This window comes from Salvelinus fontinalis, chromosome 40, assembly GCF_029448725.1.
Source record: "Salvelinus fontinalis isolate EN_2023a chromosome 40, ASM2944872v1, whole genome shotgun sequence".
In the NCBI taxonomy this organism is placed as follows: domain Eukaryota; kingdom Metazoa; phylum Chordata; class Actinopteri; order Salmoniformes; family Salmonidae; genus Salvelinus; species Salvelinus fontinalis.
Genome location: NC_074704.1, coordinates 23,222,453 through 23,243,948, shown reverse-complemented (window position 1 = coordinate 23,243,948; position 21,496 = coordinate 23,222,453). Strand labels below are relative to the sequence as shown.

The window sequence follows — 21,496 nt, the reverse complement described above, 5'->3', positions numbered from 1 at the left end:
TAAACATGAAAGTCCAACCTCTGCCCCTGCTGTGTTGACAGACCAAATAAGACTGAAAGGGCTTCTGTCTATTGCTCAACGGCAGCGAGAATGTTTCCAAAAGACTCCAGACGAGAGCTACCGTTAAGCCAACGCAAAACAGATACTCTGAAAAGGACAGGCAGCAAGCAGGTCAAGTAAGTGGATGTAGTGAAAACTATTTCAAAAGTGTTTATGAAACACAATTGCCCGACTCCGCTTTCAAGACTCTGGTTTGATGCATTTTACCAAAACAACACGCGCCTTAGTGAGCACTGACCTTGAAATATGTACTTTTGTTAGATTCTATTCAAAACAACAACCGCCGCAGGCGACTGCAACTCTAAACAGCCGCCCACGCAACAAACACACACACACACACACACACACACACACACACACACACGTCATGATTTCCACCCTCATCTAAATGAGGCTACTTTCACAAACACGCCACAAGCCCGCTGGCATCACCACGCCAGGATGCTGTCATCGCCCTCTCGGATAAAACAAGGGATCAACCGGAGGGGAGGAAAGTCTGTTTACCATAAGCCCAAGTACACTGGACCCATTTCCCTGGCATACTTCTAGACAAGTAAACAATAGAAACAGACCGCTGGCTCCAGTTTAGCCTCCTGGATATTTGTAGGCTGTTTTAGACACGCTGTGTAGTGCTGCAGGGTGGGTTCACCCGCAATCGCTAATAACCCATCCGCCACTGCCCGACTAGATGTGTGATGAAGTCAACATCTGAGGACCGCACCCGGCCCTAAATGTACCGTTTCCCTTTTTTTCCTCTCTCGAACATTTATTGAGCAATGACGTTTATCTTCGACATTTATTCATTTAATATTTAGGCCTATTGGAACAGTAGCCTAAACGTTTTGCTGAGACAAAAACATGATCAAACAATAGCCTAAATTGACACCGTGCGCAAGTTTTTGTGAAAATAAAGTCTAACAAGCGTCTAAATCGCATGCTTTTGTGAAAAATGCACTGTACAATTAGGCTACTTTGTCCTTGAACATTCGATTTAACAATGACGTTTTTCTTAAGCATTTGGGCCTTTTCACTTGAAAAGGCTTATTGAACAGAGCAAGCGGGCTCTGGTCCTCCAAACTGACACATTTCCACAAGGACATGTTCAGTGTTTTGCTGAAACGAAACATGTGAAACAGTAAACGGACCTCTTTTAGGCAGACTGCCCGTGTTGGCTAGTAGCCTAACGCAGCATATGGAAAAAAAATCGGATGCAAAAAAAAAAGGCATAGAAAATGAATAGAATATAACAAAGTTTAGAAAATCAAACTACCCACTGTCCAGCTATGAGGGTATGATTGTCTACTTTTGTCTTCCTTTCTTTTGCGTCACAGAGTAGCGTCCACTGTGTCAGGTTTCAGTCGACCCGCGTACAGTCAGGCCCTAACGTTTAGGCTTACGCACTAAGGGCAGATAAAGAGAAAGCGATGCATGAAAAAATGTCTTATTCTTTTGGCTACGTTGAGGTTTTTCTTTCGTTATGTTTATTTCAACCCGTCCGCCACCCGCCAGCCCTTCATCCCCACAATATTTCATTATCCTAAACCCGCCCGCCCCGCGGATATAACCGCGGCCACTTCGGGTTATGAGTCAACTCGCGCATCACTATCGCTGTGGCGTGTGTCAATGATGTATTACTGCTGGATATAAAAGGTCAATGTTTATTTAGGACGAAAAACATACATTTACAGCTTCTTAGATCCAGCACATTCCCAACTTCAGAGCTACCTGGGTTTACAGTGGAGAAGAAAAAAGTAATTTGAAAACAAAATGGCAACCATACTGAGAAAGGAAGTAAGAAAAAGTTACCACTAACACAGGGCCAGATATTTTTTTTCATCCACCCAAAGTGTAAGGGTAAGCTAAAGTGGGTGAGACAGAGGCAGACAGATGTTTAAAGCAGTCTGCACATGTGCCCGCTGCTGATTTTCCATGATGGAGAGCCAATTCAGTGCTTTATGATGTGTCATAAAGCTAAAACAAATAGAGCTTCAAAAGGAGGCTAGCCATGCTGCGCTAGCACAAACAGATAGGCTATATGGGAGTTCTGTTTGATGGCCAGATTTGAAACAAAGCTGCATGACCACTTATGTTTGCCTAATGATTGATGTTAAAGCCTCGAGCGTGAAAACAAACAGACAATGGTACTATCATTTTAAAAGGTAGACTCGTGACTTTACCACGAGCAGCACCGCAGATATTGTGACGAGCAAGATGCAAGACTACGTTCTCACACAGTATCTGCGCACAGGACCAAAACAGCAGAGAAGTTTAGCCTCGCGCTTCAACGCTCTTAGTTGTTGCGAAAATTCACCCACTGTGCCGTTTACTTTGTGCACCTACATCATATCGCTGAACCGTTGATATAGCACTGAATGGTGAATAAAGTCATGGGACCACAGTAAATTCTTACCACTCCCACCATTGTAAGCAACCAACTAGTATCCAAAAAACGACATGGTCTGGCGTTCACTCAATATGAGGTGTGTCAACAATAACATCGCCTGCTAACCGTTTCAAAGACTTGCTCGCAAACCTGTTCATCGTTAAGAACAGGCCAACTGTACCCTTCACTCTGAAATTGAGCCTATAAGCCAAGAGATACAGAGTACGTGGACTTCTGAGGTAGAGGTAAGTCTGGCCTTGGTGTTGCTCGTCCGTGTACGTTGTGTCGATGGTGTTTTACATGGCCTTGGTCGTCTAGTCCTTATTTAATGCGCTACATTTGACCAGAGCCTTAGTGGGCCCTAGTTCAAAAGTAGCGCACTATTTACACGGAATAGGGTGCCATTTGGAACGTAGACCTGGTTCCCTTCCCAGTGGTAAACAAGGTGACAGGAGAGGCCTGGTTACAGTTACAGTAGCTGTTGTAGGGCCTTCGGCCAACAATAATGGAAAGTATTAAAGAGTGGAATGAATGGGCACACAGACAAACACACACACACAGGCAGACAAACACACGCAGACACACACATACAGGCAGGCAGACACACACATACAGACAGGCAGACACACACATACAGGCAGGCAGACACACACATACAGGCAGGCAGGCAGGCAGACACACAGATACAGGCAGGCAGGCAGGCAGACACACACACAGGCAGGCAGGCAGACACACACACAGGCAGGCAGGCAGACACACACACAGGCAGGCAGGCAGACACACACACAGGCAGGCAGGCAGACACACACATACAGGCAGACACACACACACACATACAGGCAGACACACACACACACATACAGGCAGACACACACACATACAGGCAGACACACACACATGCAGGCAGACACACACACATGCAGGCACACACACACACATGCAGGCACACACACATGCAGGCACACACAGGCACACACACACACACGCAGGCAGACTCCACCTTCAGTGTATCCTCCCCTATTTGTTCACCATCAGCAACAACAAACTCCCTTTGGAACAGCCAAGTCACGCAGTAGAGGAGCACAAAAACTAAGTCCACTAGTAACATAAGGCTCTCCTCACAGCTCCAGTTCCCACTTCCTAAACTGGGGCTTGCGTCATCGATCGCAAACACAGAGCCAAATGTGCTTCACACATCTTGACCGGGTAAGGGACAGACGCACATACACACAAATCCAAGAACACACACACACCCTAAGTGTGCAGGCATGCACACACACACCCTAAGTGTGCAGGCATGCACACACACACCCTAAGTGTGCAGGCATGCACACACACACCCTAAGTGTGCAGGCATGCATACACACACCCTAAGTGTGCAGGCATGCACACACACACCCTAAGTGTGCAGGCATGCACACACACACCCTAAGTGTGCAGGCATGCACACACACGTTTTCTACATTAGGTTAAGTCTACGCAAACAACAGCTGGGCCTTACACAAACTGACCGCGTTGGCATTTAAAAGGCGAGGGATTCACAATTCACGCATTCAGTCACGCCAGTCAAATATCCTCTGGCCCTCACAAAAATTCCCCTTCAACTCAAACCAGCCAAAAAACACACAGAAACCCTCCAAGTACGCACACACGGCTCAAAGGGCTTTTTGGAGAGAAAAAAAGATATAACTTTCAGTCCAGTCTCGTTTGTCTCTGACGTCAAAACCCAAACTGAACCACATGAGAGGAACGCCCCACGCTTGTCCACAATCCCTGTGTGTGTGTGTGTGTGTGTGTGTGTGTGTGTGTGTGTGTGTGTGTGTGTGTGTGTGTGTGTGTGTGTGTGTGTGTGTGTGTGTGTGTGTGTGTGTGTGTGTGCGCGAGAGAGCATGTGTTTCTTGGACGGGCTCGTGAGTGATGGCGTCACGGCGTTCGCAGGGGAAGGAAGCGGGGGAAGAGTCTGTTTGGAGAGCAAGCCAGCTCTTATTAATTACCAAGCAAAACATTCCTGGCTTGGAAACAGGCCAGGGAGAGAAGAACCCGGCAGTTATGAAGTCAACAGTCAAAACCCTGAGCTCTCTCTCTCTCTGAGCTTTCTTTGTCAGTCAGTCTCTCCGTCTCCATTTGAGCTGGTCTGGATGCGCTTTGTGGGTTTTTGTAACGCTCTTAGAGCTTTTGCGACCTTTCTCTCGCTCTCTCTCTTTCCCTCAGTCTCTCACACTCAATTTAATATACTTCATTGACATGAAAGGTGAAACGCTCCCTCTCCCACTCTCAATCGCCTCTCCCGGTCTCCCTCTCTCGTTTCCTCTGACAGCAACAACTTCCAAGAACAAGACGGGGACAGACAGAACAGAACAGACAGGAAGTCAGGACTGATAAATCGGAGATGGGCAAAGTTGAGGATGAGTTCAAAGGAGCCAGCACAAACACACAGAAAACACACGCTACGACAGAGACAATAGGAGAGTGTAGTGAATATTGACAAAGGATGAGATCCTCTAAAGCAGGCCATTGATCATAGGGGATGTTTTCTATAGTGCCGACTCATGAGTTTTATTTGCCAGGTTTAAATAGACACACATCCCAGACACACAGGCATACTGCAGAACACAGAGACATGGGCATTGATGCTTGGTAGATCAGAGTCCATAAAAAGTGTTTACATGTGAACCATAAGGATTATACACAAGGATCAGACCAGGGTAATCTTCTACCTACTCTTCTGCAGAGTGCCTAATGGCTGAGATCCATTGGGGATATCTAGCAGCCACACAAAATGAAGAGGAGAGTGGGTGGGTTAGCTCCCCTGTACATGCCAAATGGGTGTGGGGGCTCAGTTGGAGGGCTGAGGGTGTTGGTGGGCTCCACAGCTGTGTACCCAATGCCACCTTGCAACCCCTATTAAGAGGGAGTGAAGTGGGCAGGGGGAGATGTGTCCCAGCTCCTCCATTGGATCATAATTACAGCCCTGTGTGTGTGTGTGTGTGTGTTCGTGCGTGCGTGTGTCTGACAATGGAAGCAGGTGTGTCCGTGCATGTATGTGCGTGCCTGTGTGTGCACCCACTGCCCACACACACTTGCCACAAAGCAGGTGGGGGGTTGATGATGATGATGATGGGGTGGTGGCGAGACCCAGCTGACATCTGCAGCACGGAGAGAGAGTCTGGGAGGGAGGCTAGCTAGCCTCTCACTGAGGTAGTCACGACAACGCTCACACAGTGGAGAGCTGGGCTGTGATCAAGCAGAAGGGGGAGGGGTCAACACCCCCAGAGCATGCTGTGCAGAGCCAAGGGCTTTGTCAGGATTCACCTAGCGATCATGATTTGGGGCTGTACAAATGTTTGATGTATTAGAATAATTGATTATGCTTATGTTATATTAATAAAAGGGGAGGGGTTATAAGACCCCTCCCTCCTTACATTTATAGGGTCCTAGACTACAGATGAACAATATATATTCATTATAGAGTTTTAGAATTGTTCCACAAATGTTTTCTCATTCACTCACTCAATGTGTGATGAAGACAGAACTCTGCAGGGGAGCGTGGGAGATAAGAGACTACTCAGACATTCCACAGTAAATCTACTTTGGGGAGGGGACAATTATTGCCATGCTTTTAGATAGAGTTTCAGTGTTTATGTTTGTATCGCCATGGATGCAGGGTTTCGGTCTCGGGAGTAAAAAGGTAATGGCGTAGTCAGTGACATCACTAAGGCGGGACGTCGGTTTAATAAAACCACTGGAGACCGTTTGTTTGATGCGGAACTTACTCAGAAACATGCGTGCTATGTTCCTGATTGTCATCTTCTGTCTGCAATTGCATTAATAAAGGTTTTTGAATGATTTATTTGAAGATGTTGTCATAATGCTAATTTCACCAATGAACCAATGACTGACAAGGAAGGACGTAAGGAACGAACCCCTAACAGCTTTAAATACCAGCGTCTCCCAGCAGGGAATAAATTGTCCAAAAACTATACATTTGGGGGTCAGAGAGCACCGGGAAACCGCACCGAATAATCAATGTTTGATAAGTCATCATGTTGTGTCAATACAATGGTATATCAAGACTAGTTTATTAGATCACATTCTGGTGGGGAATTCCATTAAATGTGATCATTTAATTCCCACGGAGGAATTAAACCCGCATCCGTCAGCCCAGCACTTGTCATATAATAACATATATTAGGCTGCATCACATCCAGCTGTGACTTGGAGTCCCATAGGGCGGTGCACAATTGGCGCAGTGTCGTCCGGGTTAGGGTTTGGCCGGGGTTAGGCCGTCGTTGTAAATAAGAATTTTTCTAAACTGACAATGCCTAGTTATATGAAACAATTAAAAAGCTGAGCCGTGGAACTAAATGAAATATTACCACTACGTTTTTAAAATGTTTAGCTTTATTTCCAAAACACAATTCAACACAATTCCAATCACTTTTTTGTCTTTTAATAAATGTAAACATCTTTTAAGACAGGTATTAAGACCTAACAAACACTCAACATGTTAAAAGTGTTTTTAGAAAGTACAAAGTGTTTGTTAGGTAATAATACCTGTGTTGAATTGTTAAAAGTGGCCCTGTTGTTGCCTCATATCCCAGAGATAATGCCTTGCATTACACCTGGGAAGAAAACACTTACAACCAAGCCCAAGGCAAACATTCGGACTATATTAGCACACACCGCTACAAGGATGCATTTTCATGCTAGGTTTAAGACCTCATATGTAAGCTTATAGAGACCCTAAATGATTTATAGAACAATCTTAAATATTTTTGGGGACTCAGCTTCCTTGCCACTTTTCCCATATGGTTTGATCCTTCACTGACTCCGTGAAATTATTAACTCTTGCAAAATATTTGGTCAAATGATACATTTTGTGTATGTATTCCTAGAAACAAGGGAGGCTCAACTCCCCCCCTCTCCCCTACAATGTGTGTTCGTTGCTGCCTATGCATCCATCCTCTATGAGCCAACAAGGATCCACCAAACCCAAACAAGCGTGACCACATAAGACACAGTCCGCCCTCTTCTTCTTCGTTAGAACACGCACACTCACGCAAAGTTATTAATGTCTCTGAAATGCCAGCTGTACACGGACCAATTCCTGGAAACATTCGCCCAAGGCCACTTTTTTTTGGCTTCATTACCATGGGAACTTGATTACCAAGCCTTTCAAGGAAATGACATCGTTCCGTTCCATTTCAAAGCTAAGCCACCAGAAAGTAACTGCCTCAGTCAATACTTGAGACAATTAGGTACCACTTTACAGAAAAGGCAGCCTTTATTAAGGTTTTGTAAAGACTTTGACATGGCACTAACACACATCCTTGAACCAATCATGGTCTTGATATATTAAAATCACACAAACCACTCTCGATAGAAGACTGATCTCCTCTCCAGGGGGTGTAGTTGTACATCAAGCTGCCTCATGCTACAGAAACAGGAGATATGCTCCGGTCCTATGGGCCGTTCTGGCTCGGACGAGTCTACCTTTCATCTCATTTTGCTCAAATGAACGGCATACCTGCTTTTAAGCGAACAGCTAAAGCAACACCTCACGGCACAACGCCTCTCCCCTATTTCACCTTGATAGTTTGTGTACATGTATTGACGTGTAGGCCACGCGTGCCATTGTTAAATGTGTGTCGTTCTGTCCTTGTCGATTGATGTTCTGTATTAGGTCCTGCTTCATGGTTTGTGTGGACCCCAGGACGAGCAGCTGCTGCTTTCGCAACAGCTAATGGGGATCCTAATAAAAGGGGAGGATCACCGCTGAGTTGAAAGTTAACCTTTCTTAGCGATACCTCTACCCCCCTCTTCTGAATAAATTAACAGGCCCTGCTCCCTCTCCGCTCAGTCAATAAATCTTAGCAGGCGTTTTCACTCCCTAATCCTCTGAATCACACTCCCAATCAGACCAGGATTCAACAGAGTCAGCTAGAGAGGACATGGGCTGACAAGCATGAAAACACACACACTATGCAGTGACCCTGGCCATGGAGTAATTAAGATAAGACTAACAGTCTATTAGCTCCATTTGATTAGGCTGACAGGACGGATGTAGGAAAGAGGAGGATGTTAACGTTCCTAAGTTACAATCCATTTGTTTTCCTAAAGCTAACAGAATGAACCACAGCTAAGTTAATGGGATAGTCCACTCCAAAATCCAAGTTTGACAAAACGTGTCCATACCTTAAAAAGGTGGGTATTTAGTCCATGTCCCAGCTATATATATATATATATATATATATATATATATATATATATATATATATATATATATATATATATATATATATATATATATATATATATATATATATATATATATATGTCTCAATCTCAAATGAATGGGAAAGATAGGGACTGTCTAATGTAATCATTTTAGCCAGTGCCATTCATTTCCAATTCTCCTTCCAGTCTGTATCAAATGTCATTCCAAGCGTCAATCACAGCTACCGAGATCTCGATCAGTGCTTTGCCCTGTGACCTTGTGAGTGAATCTAAGCCAAACACTTGGCAGTGTAGCGAAATACATCAATCTTTACGTCGAACAAATCAGGACATTCATAAGCTGACCAATGGAAATATTTACACTGACAAACTACCCCCAGAGCCAACAAACATCCAAGCACATCAAATGCTAATGTCCTCAAAAGTTGTTAAACAACCGAGCTCCGGGCGGCTTTGTAGCGGCGGCGCTAAATAAAATGTACCACTGCTGTGACGCTAATTGCTACACGGTAGGTGGGTGAGAGTGAGGGTAAAAGGCAGAACTTTTTGCCTTTTGATGTTATTATAAGACTCAATTTGGCTTGATTTCTCTGTAGGAAGCCTGAGTGAAAAGCATAAGTGGGAGTGGTCCCCTGTAGCTCCCATCTGTTCAGACAGCTAGCGCGCATTCTTTTATTATTATTTTAGATGGTTTGAAGATATACACAGTCCCAATTCATCGTCTTTTTAGCTAATGAGGTAACGATTTCTAGTCCTAACCAACCTCAGGCATTTGTTTTGTGACAAGTAGCCTATATTTTGGACCGGAAGCATTTTTAACTAAACATTCACTGTTAAAATGTTATATATATATACATTTAAAAAAAGGATTAGATGTGGCATGAATGCATTTCATTCCAGACTTCCATCATGGCCTACTTGCAGTAGCAGTTGAGGGTGGAGTAAGACATTAAGACATGACACCAGCTAATATCTACTACTCTGCTGTCACAGACATTAGGGACTGGGTAAAGATGCGGTGCACACACACACACACACACACACACACACTGCTATGGTTCGCTGGCCCCTGCTGGGATGGGAGGCAGTGGCACTAACAGGCTCCTATACACGCCCTCCTATCAGGAGAGGGGTCCAGGACACGGCAACGACTCCAGCCAACCAGGGACTTGGGATTGCAGTGGCGACGTCCATTTTACCCATCAGCCTCAGGGGTACTGTGGGATTACAGTCGCTTGAAAGGAATGAAAGTGGAACTGGAAATGCAAGGACTTTTCTAGGAAGGGTAGGAAATCATGGAGCTAGGAGTATGATATTATCGCTAACATCCCGTAGAGCAAACAAACTGATGAAGCGAATAAAATAAAAAACAAATGAAATCGTACTGTTTTATTTTAAAAAGCACACATTCACATTGAGCAATCATGAAACTGGATAGCATATGGGGTATTTGGGGATATTGACAAATACATATATATATTTTTTTAAACAAATGTATATTTTGTACAACGCGATTCGAAGGAGCCAAAAACCTCTTTATGTGAACAATAATCGACCCATAAGTAACATTCTTCTCGTCCATGATCCCACCTGGTACAGTGTTGGTATGGACATCACTCTAGTTAGTCAAACTGTATCCAAGTCTCCCCACTGGAGAGTAGAGCTCCCTACTAAATCCTGACCTTTAGGGAACGCAAGACTATTAAATATCTCATTTGAAAGTTAGCCCTGAAATGGTCTTAAATGATAAACTGTGTAATCCTACTTCTATTCAGGGAATGGGAAACGGCCGATGGTTGCCATGGAGACGGTGATGATGGTAACAGATCCAGGCGACATAGACAGTAGCTATCTATAGCCCGTCTGTCTGTGGTGTGGGTTGAGCTACTGTTGCTGTCCAAATGCATATCACCTACATATTGGTTTGAAGCAGATCAGAGTAGCAAGATGTGTGTGTGTGTGTGTGTGTGTGTCTCTCTGAAAACGGCCCAAATCGCACCCTTTTCCATATATAGTTCACTACTTTTGACCAGGGCCCAAACCTGAACAGGCACACACACACACACACGCGCATGTGAACACACACACACACACGCATGTGAACACACACAAGTAAACACATACCAACGGCACACGCGCACACACACTGTCTCAGAGTCCATGAGAGCTGTTAACATCACACTAGCAGAGTGCAGAGAAACATTCTCACATTATGCTTCAATGGCCACTCTGCCAGACCCATCTGCTGCTCGAGAGGCCAGACGATGTTGTTTACAGCCGATCTGGGGCCTGTGAATACGTGACTACGTCAAACATCTCCCACCCTCCAGACTTTTTTCTCACAGCTGTAGCATAGGTTGTGCCCTCCGCAAACAACGTGATAACTGTAAAAGACTGGAATAAATATATATTGAATGTATTAACAGAAATGACCGTAACTAAACAAACATTGTAGATTAGAAATTAAATGTACTACTGGTGATATGGAATGGGGAATTGATAAGACACTAACAATCAAACAATTCACACAGTGAAGTTATGAAAGAGTGAATGTGCCAAAATTGGCGGGAGAGAGCGCATTCTGGAGCGAGAGAGAGATGCATTGTGCATAACAGCCACACTCCCCTTCTTCTTGGACTGTGCGATGTGCGCGGGTGAGTCTCGGCCTCCTCAATGGATTGGTTCACTCAGAAGGGTGTGAATCAGACAGGTGTCTCGTGTGATCTTTTTTTAATTCTTTATTCATCTTGGTCGACCAACAGTCTATCGACCAAACAATCCACCAGTCGACTAAATGGGGTCGGCCCTAAAAAGAAAAGCAGAGAAAGACAGAGAGAAAAGCAGAGAAAGACCGGGAGAAAAGCAGAGAAATGAGCGAGAAGAGAGATCGAAAACAAGAAAGAAAACGAGAGAACAGGCAAAACGGAAGCTCCAAATGAACTCATCAAGACAAAGGGCCCATCCCTCCTGTCCAAAATGCTCGTTGAAGATGTGGCTGTAATTACACTGCCAATGGCTACCGGTTGGGGACAACATTTCTCAGAATGAGGACATGTTTATACATGTATTGTCTTCTCATATTCTATTCATTTCAATCCCAAAGCAACGGATTCAGCCTGTGTGTGTGTGTGTGTGTGTGTGTGTGCCTGTGTGTGTCTGTGTTTACTTGTTCAGTTCCCAGCTCCCCTATAAACTCTTCTCAATAATTCATAATGGAAAGTTGGTGGTTAAAATTCAGCATGGTGCACACATAATAAAATTGGCCATGGTATGGCCCATTTAAAATTACAAGGAAATCAGGTGGCTAGTCAAAGTGGACTGTGATTTAAGGTCAAATAAAATATCAACTTGGTTGACTGCTTGATTGTCTTCAGTCGATTCAAGAGTGCTGAATTATGAATGATTTGATGTTTGTATTGGGGTTGATAATAAAGTCATTTTTAAATGAAAGTCTGAAAACGGAAGGCTGCTGGAGTGAAATGGAGACCTGTAATGGATACGCTAAAGACAGACCACAGCTACTGTAGGATGAATGGGCAGAGTAGGGAAACGCTAAAGACAGACCACAGCTACTGTAGGATGAATGGGCAGAGTAGGGAAACGCTAAAGACGGACCACAGCTACTGTAGGATGAATGGGCAGAGTAGGGAAACGCTAAAGACCGACCACAGCTACTGTAGGATGAATGGGCAGAGTAGGGAAACTCTAAAGACAGACCACAGCTACTGTAGGATGAATGGGCAGAGTAGAGAAACCACAAGAATGTGCATCTGTGAGAATCAAATAAAAAAAATTGTCACATGCACAGAATAGAACAGGTTTTCATTACAGGGAAACGTTTACTTACAAGCCCTTAACCAACAACGCAGTTAAGAAAAAGTGTCAAGAAAGTATTTACTAGATAAACTGAAGTACATACATACGTGATAGTGTGTGTGTGAGTGTGAGTGTGATCTCTCTCCAGTTAATTGAAATGGCTTCTGTCCAAGGAAGAGAGAGTGACTGTCAGCAATGTGTGACGATCACCCTGGAATGGCCTTACGGAATAGCCTTCCGCAGGCTACGCGCGCGCGTACACACACACACACACACACACACACACACACACACACACACACAAGGGAATGAGAGGAGGCCTCATCCGTGGATAACAGTCTATCAAAAGCCATGATGGTACTTCTGCTGGAGGAGCAAATAGCATCTTATCAAATCACAACACTGTCATGAACACCAGATGACAACTGTGTCTTGCACCGATCCACCCATGGAAAATGTTAGGTCCATTTCCTCATCATCAACACAACATTGAATATCCACAATGAACTATTAAAATTGACAATTTCAAACCAGGCGCTGCGTGTGTCAAGCATCTCAGAGTAGGAGTGCTGATCTATTCTATTCTAGTCCGCTATGATATGACAACTTGAGTTTGAACAAATAAAATCTCTTTTGGCTATTGAAGTGAAGTGGATCAACACCAGGAAACAGAATGACATCATGGGTCCTTGATTTGTACTCAACAGAAATACATAATTTTGAATGTCATTCTCTTCATGGTGATGTATCCTAATTATGTACACAAAAAGGTAGAAAAATGCAATATCCTCCTTATTCTATTGAGCTCTGACCCAAACAAGACCAAATGTGGTTGGTCCAGACTGGACCAAATCTGCACCAATCATAGACATCTATGTTTCATATGTTTAGACTTCACAGAAGAGCACAGTGGAGTACAGGACTGCACAGCCCAGTACAGAGGGAGGCAGGTAGCCAAACGATTAGAGAGCAGAGCCAGCAACCGGAGGGTGTCCGGTTCAAATCCAAGATGCCATTGTGCCCTTGAGCAAGGCACTTATCCCCCCACAACAACATCTCTCCAGGCACCCAGTGAGGCAGCCTCCCCACACCTCTACAAAACTACTCTACTGTACTCTGTACTACTGCAAACATGGTTTGTGACTACTATGATTTCTCCATTGTGGCTAATTCAATTGCAGTCATTCTGTTACACATTTTTCAGTCACTATTACCGATTTGGAGTGATGCGTTTTAAAACACTTAATAATTCATAAACAACATTTTTATCAGTACAAAACACTATAATTAATGGGTACTTCTGTTAAGTCTGTGAACTTTCATCATCCTCCCTCATGAGGGAGAGGGATTAGAAAACAGAATGACAAGACACTAGGCAATATTTCTTAAAAAGTTACAGAAAGCAAACAATTTCTGCAAAATTAAATATAAAATGTTGATATTAGTCTGCCTTCAATATTGAGTTTTGATGTATTTCTATACTGAACAAAAATATATACACATGAGCTGAAATAAAAAAATCCCAGAAATGTTCCATAGGCACAAATAGCTCAGATTTTGTCCACAAATCCCTGTTAGTGGGCATTTCTCCTTTGCCAAGATAATTCATCCACCTTATAGGTCTGGCATATCAAGAAGCTGATTAGACAGCATGATCACTACACCGGTGCACCTTGTGCTGGGGACAATAAAAAGCTACTCTAAAATCTTCAGTTTTGTCACACAACACAATGCCACAAATGTCTCAAGTTATTGGGGAGCATGCAATTGGCATGCTGACTGCAGTAACGTCCAACAGAGAATTTAATGTTAATTTCTCTACCATAAGCCACCTCCAACATCATTTTAGAGAATTTGGCAGTACACCCAACCCGCGTCACAATCGCAGACCAATCAGAATCACTGATTGGCTGGGCCTGGTTCCCCTGTGGGTGGACCTGGCTCCCAAGTGGGTGGACCTATGCCCTCCCAGGACCACCCATGGCTGCACACCTGCCCAGTCATGTGTAATCCATAGATTAAAGGCCTAATGTATGCATTTCAATTGACTGATTTCCTTTTATGAACTGCAACTCAGTAAAATATTTTAAATTGTTGCTTTCATATTTTTTGTTCTGTATAATACCTTAAAAACCATATACTAGAATAAGTCTTAAGACCCCTTTTCCATCTGTGAGCAGAAATCAAAGCCTTTGCTTATTCCAAATTTTCAGGAACGAAAATGGTTGAAAAATGTAGACTTCTAGCTTTCATTTGACACCAAATTTGATATGCTCCTATAAACGTGTTGGTGCTCATGGATCCTTTAACATGGAAAAGACCATCAGTTTTCCTACTCTGAGACGCTTGATACACACAGCTTCAGGACACACTCCCAAAAACAAGCGAGAAAGACAGACAACCTATTTTGAGTATTAAGGTAATTTGGTTCTTACACTTCTCAACATGCTTGACAACACCTTGTGATGCTCGCAATATCCCTATTCTCATTTTACCCGGCCAGTGAACACCCACGGGATTAGTATTTTTCTAGTTTGTGCCGTAAACCGACGACAGCCATGAAAGAGACTGACTTCCATTTCAATACGATGCCTCTCTATCTGCCCCCTCTCCCCCTCTGACTCTCTGGAGCGGCAACATCGCAGCAAGATGTGAAATTAACTCCCGGCGTTATGGAAACAGGGTTGGGGGATCTAACAATTGCAAGCCATCGAGTTAAAGAGCCTTTAAAGGAAGTTTAACACAGTCTTTACAGAAACTTGCTGTGGAGGGAGACTCATCATGATGAGGCAACGTAACTACTTTCCAGACATTAACAACCCCCCCCATGGGCCTCATTGGACAAAGTAGTCCCTTGAGGTAACTGTATAAAAATACTGTATGCCTACAATACACCCCTTTTTAATTTGTAATGTTCAGTAACATTGCACCAATGGAACACATGACACCTGTTTCACATTACCGCAACTGTTGGTGGCTAGTTACAAGCACAGGGATGATTGGCAATGCCTAGGGGAGTAGTATTCTACGCCAGGCGGGAACAAGACAGCAATCAGGAAAAAGCAGCAGCTTGCCGAGAGGGAGGCTAAATCCCAATTCAGACGGCAGATAAAGGAGCGGCTGATTAAATCAACGTAGACAGCAGATGGGGCACGGAGAGCAGCGTTTGACACACCGTATGGGAGCTAGCTGAAATCCTCCTGTTAATTTCAGGGGACGTTAGTTCAAATTAAGCCAGGGTCATGTTCATTAGGGCATACCGTAGCGGGAATGTATTGGTTCCGTTGGCTCTGATGGTTGGACCATAGTGCTAGCAACTGAAGTTGAGGTTTGATTCCCACATGGGCCACATACTTACTGAATGTTTGAACTGTAAATCCCTTTCATAAATAACTGTGAATGATGATTCATCAGAAGACAAGCTAACACATGTGGATGATGTTTGATCACACATCCCTACCCACAACACTGACAGAGTGAGTGATTGTGTGCGTGTGCCACTAAAGCGGTAAGGTAGATGACCTCTCAAAAGGGACACTCGAGAATTTCATCAACGTTACCATGAACTTCGCTAATTGACTTTTTGATAGGCCCAGATGCTTTCTCCGTCACTGTTCTGGGAACATCACCATTCATCAACTAACACAACATACACAAAAACAAATGAGCTTCTATCATCCACTTCTATAGAGTACATTCCCTGTGATGGCTAGCAGCCATCCATATTCAAATTCAACACATACTCCACTACCTGATATAACGTTCTCTGCCAGAGAGTGCGATGGCTCAGTGATAAAGGGTGTAGAAATAGACAGTTGTTACAAAATTGGGCTTCACCCACTTCAACTCACACAGAATAAGAGCTTATGTCCCAAAACCAGAAAAAATGAATTGGATTCTATTTTTCTTTGCAATGAACACCATCCACAACCGTAGGACTATAAGCTTTTACGTCAGACCAGCGTTATACGTCAGACCAGCGTTATAATCCCCCCAGTTATAGCCGAAGCTGGAAAGCGGAGAAATTTAAAGCGCGGCAAAACGTATTTCATTTAGATTTTTTTCCAAAAGGGATAGAGAAAACCCGCATCTCAGTTTTTTTTTTTTTTTTTTTTAAACCTTCACAAAGGGAAAGTTAACAGGCTGCTATGAGGTCACCCGGTGTGTTTGAACGGTTCACTGTGGATGCATCGCAAATGACTTCCTATTCCCTAAACCGTTTGGGATGCATAGAAAACACGTTTCTGGTGTAGGCGGAAGTTGACCCTAGACACTGCTCTGAGGTCAGTTCATCTGATTTCCTGATGATTCAAATTACTGGGTTGGAGAAACCTTAGCGACACCTTATTGTGAATTTTCCAAAATGCCTAAGGTCATACACGCATTAATATCACTCACATATCTGCAACATTAGTAAGTATTGAGTAATGGTGGAAATTAGGCATGTTGCCCTAGGTAAGAATGACGAATCATCACCCTTTTAAATCTGTAGGACCTAGATGGGAGAAGTGACATCTTGAGAGATAGTCCATTGGTCTGTTTCCTCTGAAATGAATTACTGTTCCATCCTCTGACTGGAATAAACAGGCGTGGTGGCTGATAAATTACTATGGGAAATGGCAAAGCATGAAGTTAACTGCCTAGAATATTAGCCAAGATCAATTTAGCATTTCCTCCCTACTGGTTAAGGTTAGAATTTGGGGTGGGTAAGCTGATCCAAGATCTGTGCCTAAGGATGACAGGATCTGATTGGTGTGGGTGGAACAAGGTGACTTCGTCAAGTGAAGATATACAGCGGGGGATAAGATAGGAGTTGAGGTTCACAGAACTTTTCTTATACGTTATCCAAACATTTTCAACCCACAGTAGTAACACATGAACGTACATGCTTCCGTGAATTGAAACATGCTGTAAAAACAAGTTGTAAAATTCCACAGTAATAATTTGCCACATTTCCAGAGTTACCATCTGCACTACGCTGAGGTAACATGTCACTAGAGGCCGGAGCCAGGCCAATCACTTCCCAGAAAGAGACCATGCAAAGAGAGGGGTGACCTCGTATGTCCCCATTACCACACACACTTCATTAAGCCAGTGGCCCTAGGGTTTTCAGACAAAACAGACTTGGCCAGAGAAGATATCTGGCCTGAGAACACTTCCTCCCCCGGTCAGGAAGCAGCCATTCATGTTATCAGAGACATGGACGACTCCCAACTCAATGCGTTGTCATGATAAGCTCGATTTGTTTGAATGAGAGAAGGAAAGAAAGCAATCTTCCCGACGACAAGTCAATGTCAGAACTGAATGCTAGCGACAATGGGTGTGGACACGCGTTGTTGACAACGTTATGTGCCCTTCCAATGACTCCTTCACATGTGTTGACTCTGACAAGAAACCTTCAATAGACAAAAATATCTCTCTTTATATTCTCTGCCCTTACATACCATAGTTCACTAGAGGCTCAAGGTTTAATTGAGCCACACACAAAGTTCAGAAGCAATTATAAAAAATGTGTGACTTCCTTACATCTTACAGTTGTGCTGCTCCGTGTCCTAATGGCCTATTAGGAATAGGTACTCCTTCATACGTTGAGTGCCTTTAAGTGACGCGATTTTGCATGTTAGTCAGTAAGCTATTAGTGTCTGATGTGAGAAATAGATCATCGAAGAGAAAACACACAAATGCATCTTTTTAATCACTTTGGGGACAAAATAAACTATTCTGTCACTGTCTTCACTTTGACCATACTCTCGGTCAAAATGACTGACTGGGTGCTGAGTTGAACCCACGCTGGAAGACAAAAAGTGTTGCTTAATGCCAAACAGAGAAACTGAGCCCTCAGTCAATGACCCGATGAACCTCTCCCTCTGTTACGAAACTGCTGATACCAAATAAAGCGTTTTGGCTGACGCTCGTTATTAAATGTTGAGGGAGTTTATGGAAAGTACATGTTTTTATGTGCCGTGTTCAATTGGGTTGAAATTCAGAGAAGACCAGAGCAGTGTTCTAAGACAACCGAGCAACACTCATGCATTTCTAATGGACAATGTCGCAAGGACGAAGGCAGGAGGAATGCAGAAATGCAATCAACATGAGTGACAACACCATATGGTGTTATTACCATAATTTACATTGAAGACGTCACGGGCATGACAGCTATGCAGGCCTAGAACTATATTATCTAGGCAACGGTGTGAGATGGAGGACAAACTGACTGATCAGAGAAGAATGATTCCCCCTTTTCACCGAGAACTACAAGCATGCACAGATGACTGGCTGAGAATTAAGTGATTCTTAGGGGAGGTGCTGCTCATTCCTTTGAATAAAGATGAGCGTTGTGGACTCAACTGTGCTCAAGCAGGAGCAGAATTATGCTAGAGCAACCTAAAACAGCATTAGGACTACAAAATAGTCCACAAATTATAGAAACATATTATTAAGAAAGTTAATAACAGTGGCCTATACGATTATGGTGCAATATTACTGTGTCATCATTATTGATTCATTGATTTGAATTCACCATACACTAATAGGATATACGCTAAACGGTAGTTACAACAGCCCCATCCAGTGGTATCGTCTCAAAGCCATTGATAAGTAACAGTAGCCCAGTGACCTCTACCAGGGGTGTCAAACTCATTCCACGGAGGGCCTTGTGTCTGCAGGTTTTTGGTCTTTCCTTTCAATAAAGCCCTAGACAACCAGGTGTGGGGAGTTCCTAACTAATTAGTGATGTTAATTCATCAATCAAGTACAAGGGTGGAGCGAAAACCCGCAGACACTCGGCCCTCCGTGGAATGAGTTTGACACCTGTGCTCTAGACTCATATACTATTTAATATAAAGTTCGAGTCAATTGCCTCTAACTTTCTGAAAACATAAGTGGGTGTTTATTTGTTCATCGCAGATTATAAGTGTTGAATTTACTTCCGGTCTATCGTTTTTCTTCAATTTAGTCTAATGAGCAGATCTGGTGTGTGTGTTCATCACACATGGCACCTATGACATATGAACATGGCATTTACTTTCAAATAGAGTGACAAGTGAGGCTATGGGTGGATAGGTTAGGCTGGCTTACTGCAAGACAAACATATATTATCTAAAATGTTACATCCACCCAGCCCTTCCTATCTGTCCCTCTTCTCGCACGAGAAAGTTAGCTGAAAGTTAAGTTGAATGTTGTTTGACAAATTTAAACATCGAACAATGGAAATGATAACTACCTGCTACAATTCTACACACACATTTGTATACACTTACCTCCTCAACAGTCAGCGGCATGCATATCCTGTACTCCTTGAGCAACATCTTATTTGATACGTCTCTTCTTGTTTTACAATGTAGCCTGTCTAACAAGTTATGACCGCCAAAGCTTTAGCTAATAAAAACGCAGGATTTGGCAATGCATGTGGATTGCCTTGAAAACAGATGACCACTGTGAGTTGTCTTGTCTCATCGGAACGAATGGAATTTTCACTAGGAATTCCTCACAAGCAGCGTTAAAGAACTTAAAGAACTAGCCTCTCCTTTTTTTAAATTCCGGACAGGACGTAGGTAAAGAAAAGCATAACACCGTAACGTTACCTAACTAGGAAATGCCCTCAGCGAAATACATGAAATTCGATTGAAAATCGGCCAAACAGATGTTGCTTTCAAACGTGGGCGGTAACAAAACGGCCAGATTACTTTAACTGCAGCTTTCTCAAAACAGAAATAAATAAATACGAGGTTTATTTAATTTTTAAAAAAGCGAGTCAGGTCCGTCCTTGCGAAGGCTAATTGGCTCAAATGTGCTCTTCCTCACGCTTCTGTGTTCCTGCACATACGAGTCTTCTTTACACAGGCTTAGCTTTATGTCGCGGTGTCCTCTCTTAGGATGTGAAAAAATGCAAGCAAACGCTACGAGCTCTTCCTTTGGCTGTAGTTTCTCACTCGGTGCGACGACGAGCTACTTTGTTGCTGCCACGGAAACATGCAGCCAGCACAAACTACGCGGGCAGGAAACATGAAGCGTGAAAGTAAGCACATCAGAGTTCACGCTCCCTTTCATTGTCACTGGTTCTATTCAAATGTGAACTATTCTCTTCCCTAGAAAGTGTTTGAAACCACGTTAAAAGATTGGGCTACACGAGTCGACTGCAGCCTGCTGAGTAGTCTGTTATTTTACCTTGGCCTAAATAACGGTTTTTGAAGACTGTGTCCATCATCCATCCAATCAAATGTTATTGGTCAAATACACACGGTTAGCAGATATTAATGCGAGTGTAGCGAAATGCTTGTGCTTCTGGTTCCGACAGTGCAGTAATATCTAACAAGTAATCTAACAGTAACCCAACAACTACCTAATACACACAAATCTAAAAGGGGTGAATGAGAATATGTACATATGGGGGAAAAAATGGATGAGCGATGGCGGACCGGCATAGGCAAGGTGCAATAGATGGTATAAAATACAGTATATTATATGAGAAATGTCAGATATGTAAACATGATTAAAGTGGCTCTATTTAAATTGGCATTGTTTAAAGTGACTAGTGACTGCCTGTTCATAGCTCTTTGCCCTGACTTGGCCATAACAGTGTTATAGGTCTTATGACAGAGATGTAGGACTACAACAAAAAAACAGATCTAGAAATGCATTTCTTAAAAACCAAGGTCTAATTGGAATTAAATAAATAATAATAAACCGACACAAATCGTTTACTTAGCCTGCAGACTATTCTCTTTTTTGTCTATAATGTTCTCTCTCTCGATATGCAATCTGGTTTCCGCTCAGGTTATGGATGTGTCCCTGAAACCTTAAAGGTCCTCAATGATGTCACCAATGTCCTTGATTCTAAGCAATGTTGTGCTGCCATTTTTATTTATTGACTCTGCCAAAGCTTTTGATACGGTAAACCATTCCATTCTTGTGGGCCGGCTAAGGTGTATTGGTGTCGCTGAGGGGTCTTTGGCATGGTTTGCTAACTACGTCTCTCAAAGAGTGCAGTGTATGTCTCAG

General features: G+C 43.3%; 1 protein-coding gene across 5 annotated transcripts in view; it reads right to left on the bottom strand.

The window, feature by feature from the left end:
• The window catches only part of LOC129839435 (cytoplasmic phosphatidylinositol transfer protein 1-like), a 75,018-nt gene extending 54,217 nt beyond the window's left edge, over nucleotides 1–20,801 (bottom strand). The window contains exon 1 of one of the 5 annotated variants that reach the window (XM_055906894.1): nucleotides 19,756–20,801. In XM_055906894.1, coding sequence (XP_055762869.1) covers nucleotides 19,756–19,803 — 48 coding nt within the window. In that variant the 5' untranslated portion in view covers nucleotides 19,804–20,801. The remainder of the gene's footprint in view (nucleotides 1–19,755) is intronic. The other 4 variants (XM_055906891.1, XM_055906890.1, XM_055906895.1 and 1 more) reach the window with 4 other exon arrangements.
• Nucleotides 20,802–21,496: the final 695 nt, after the last annotated feature.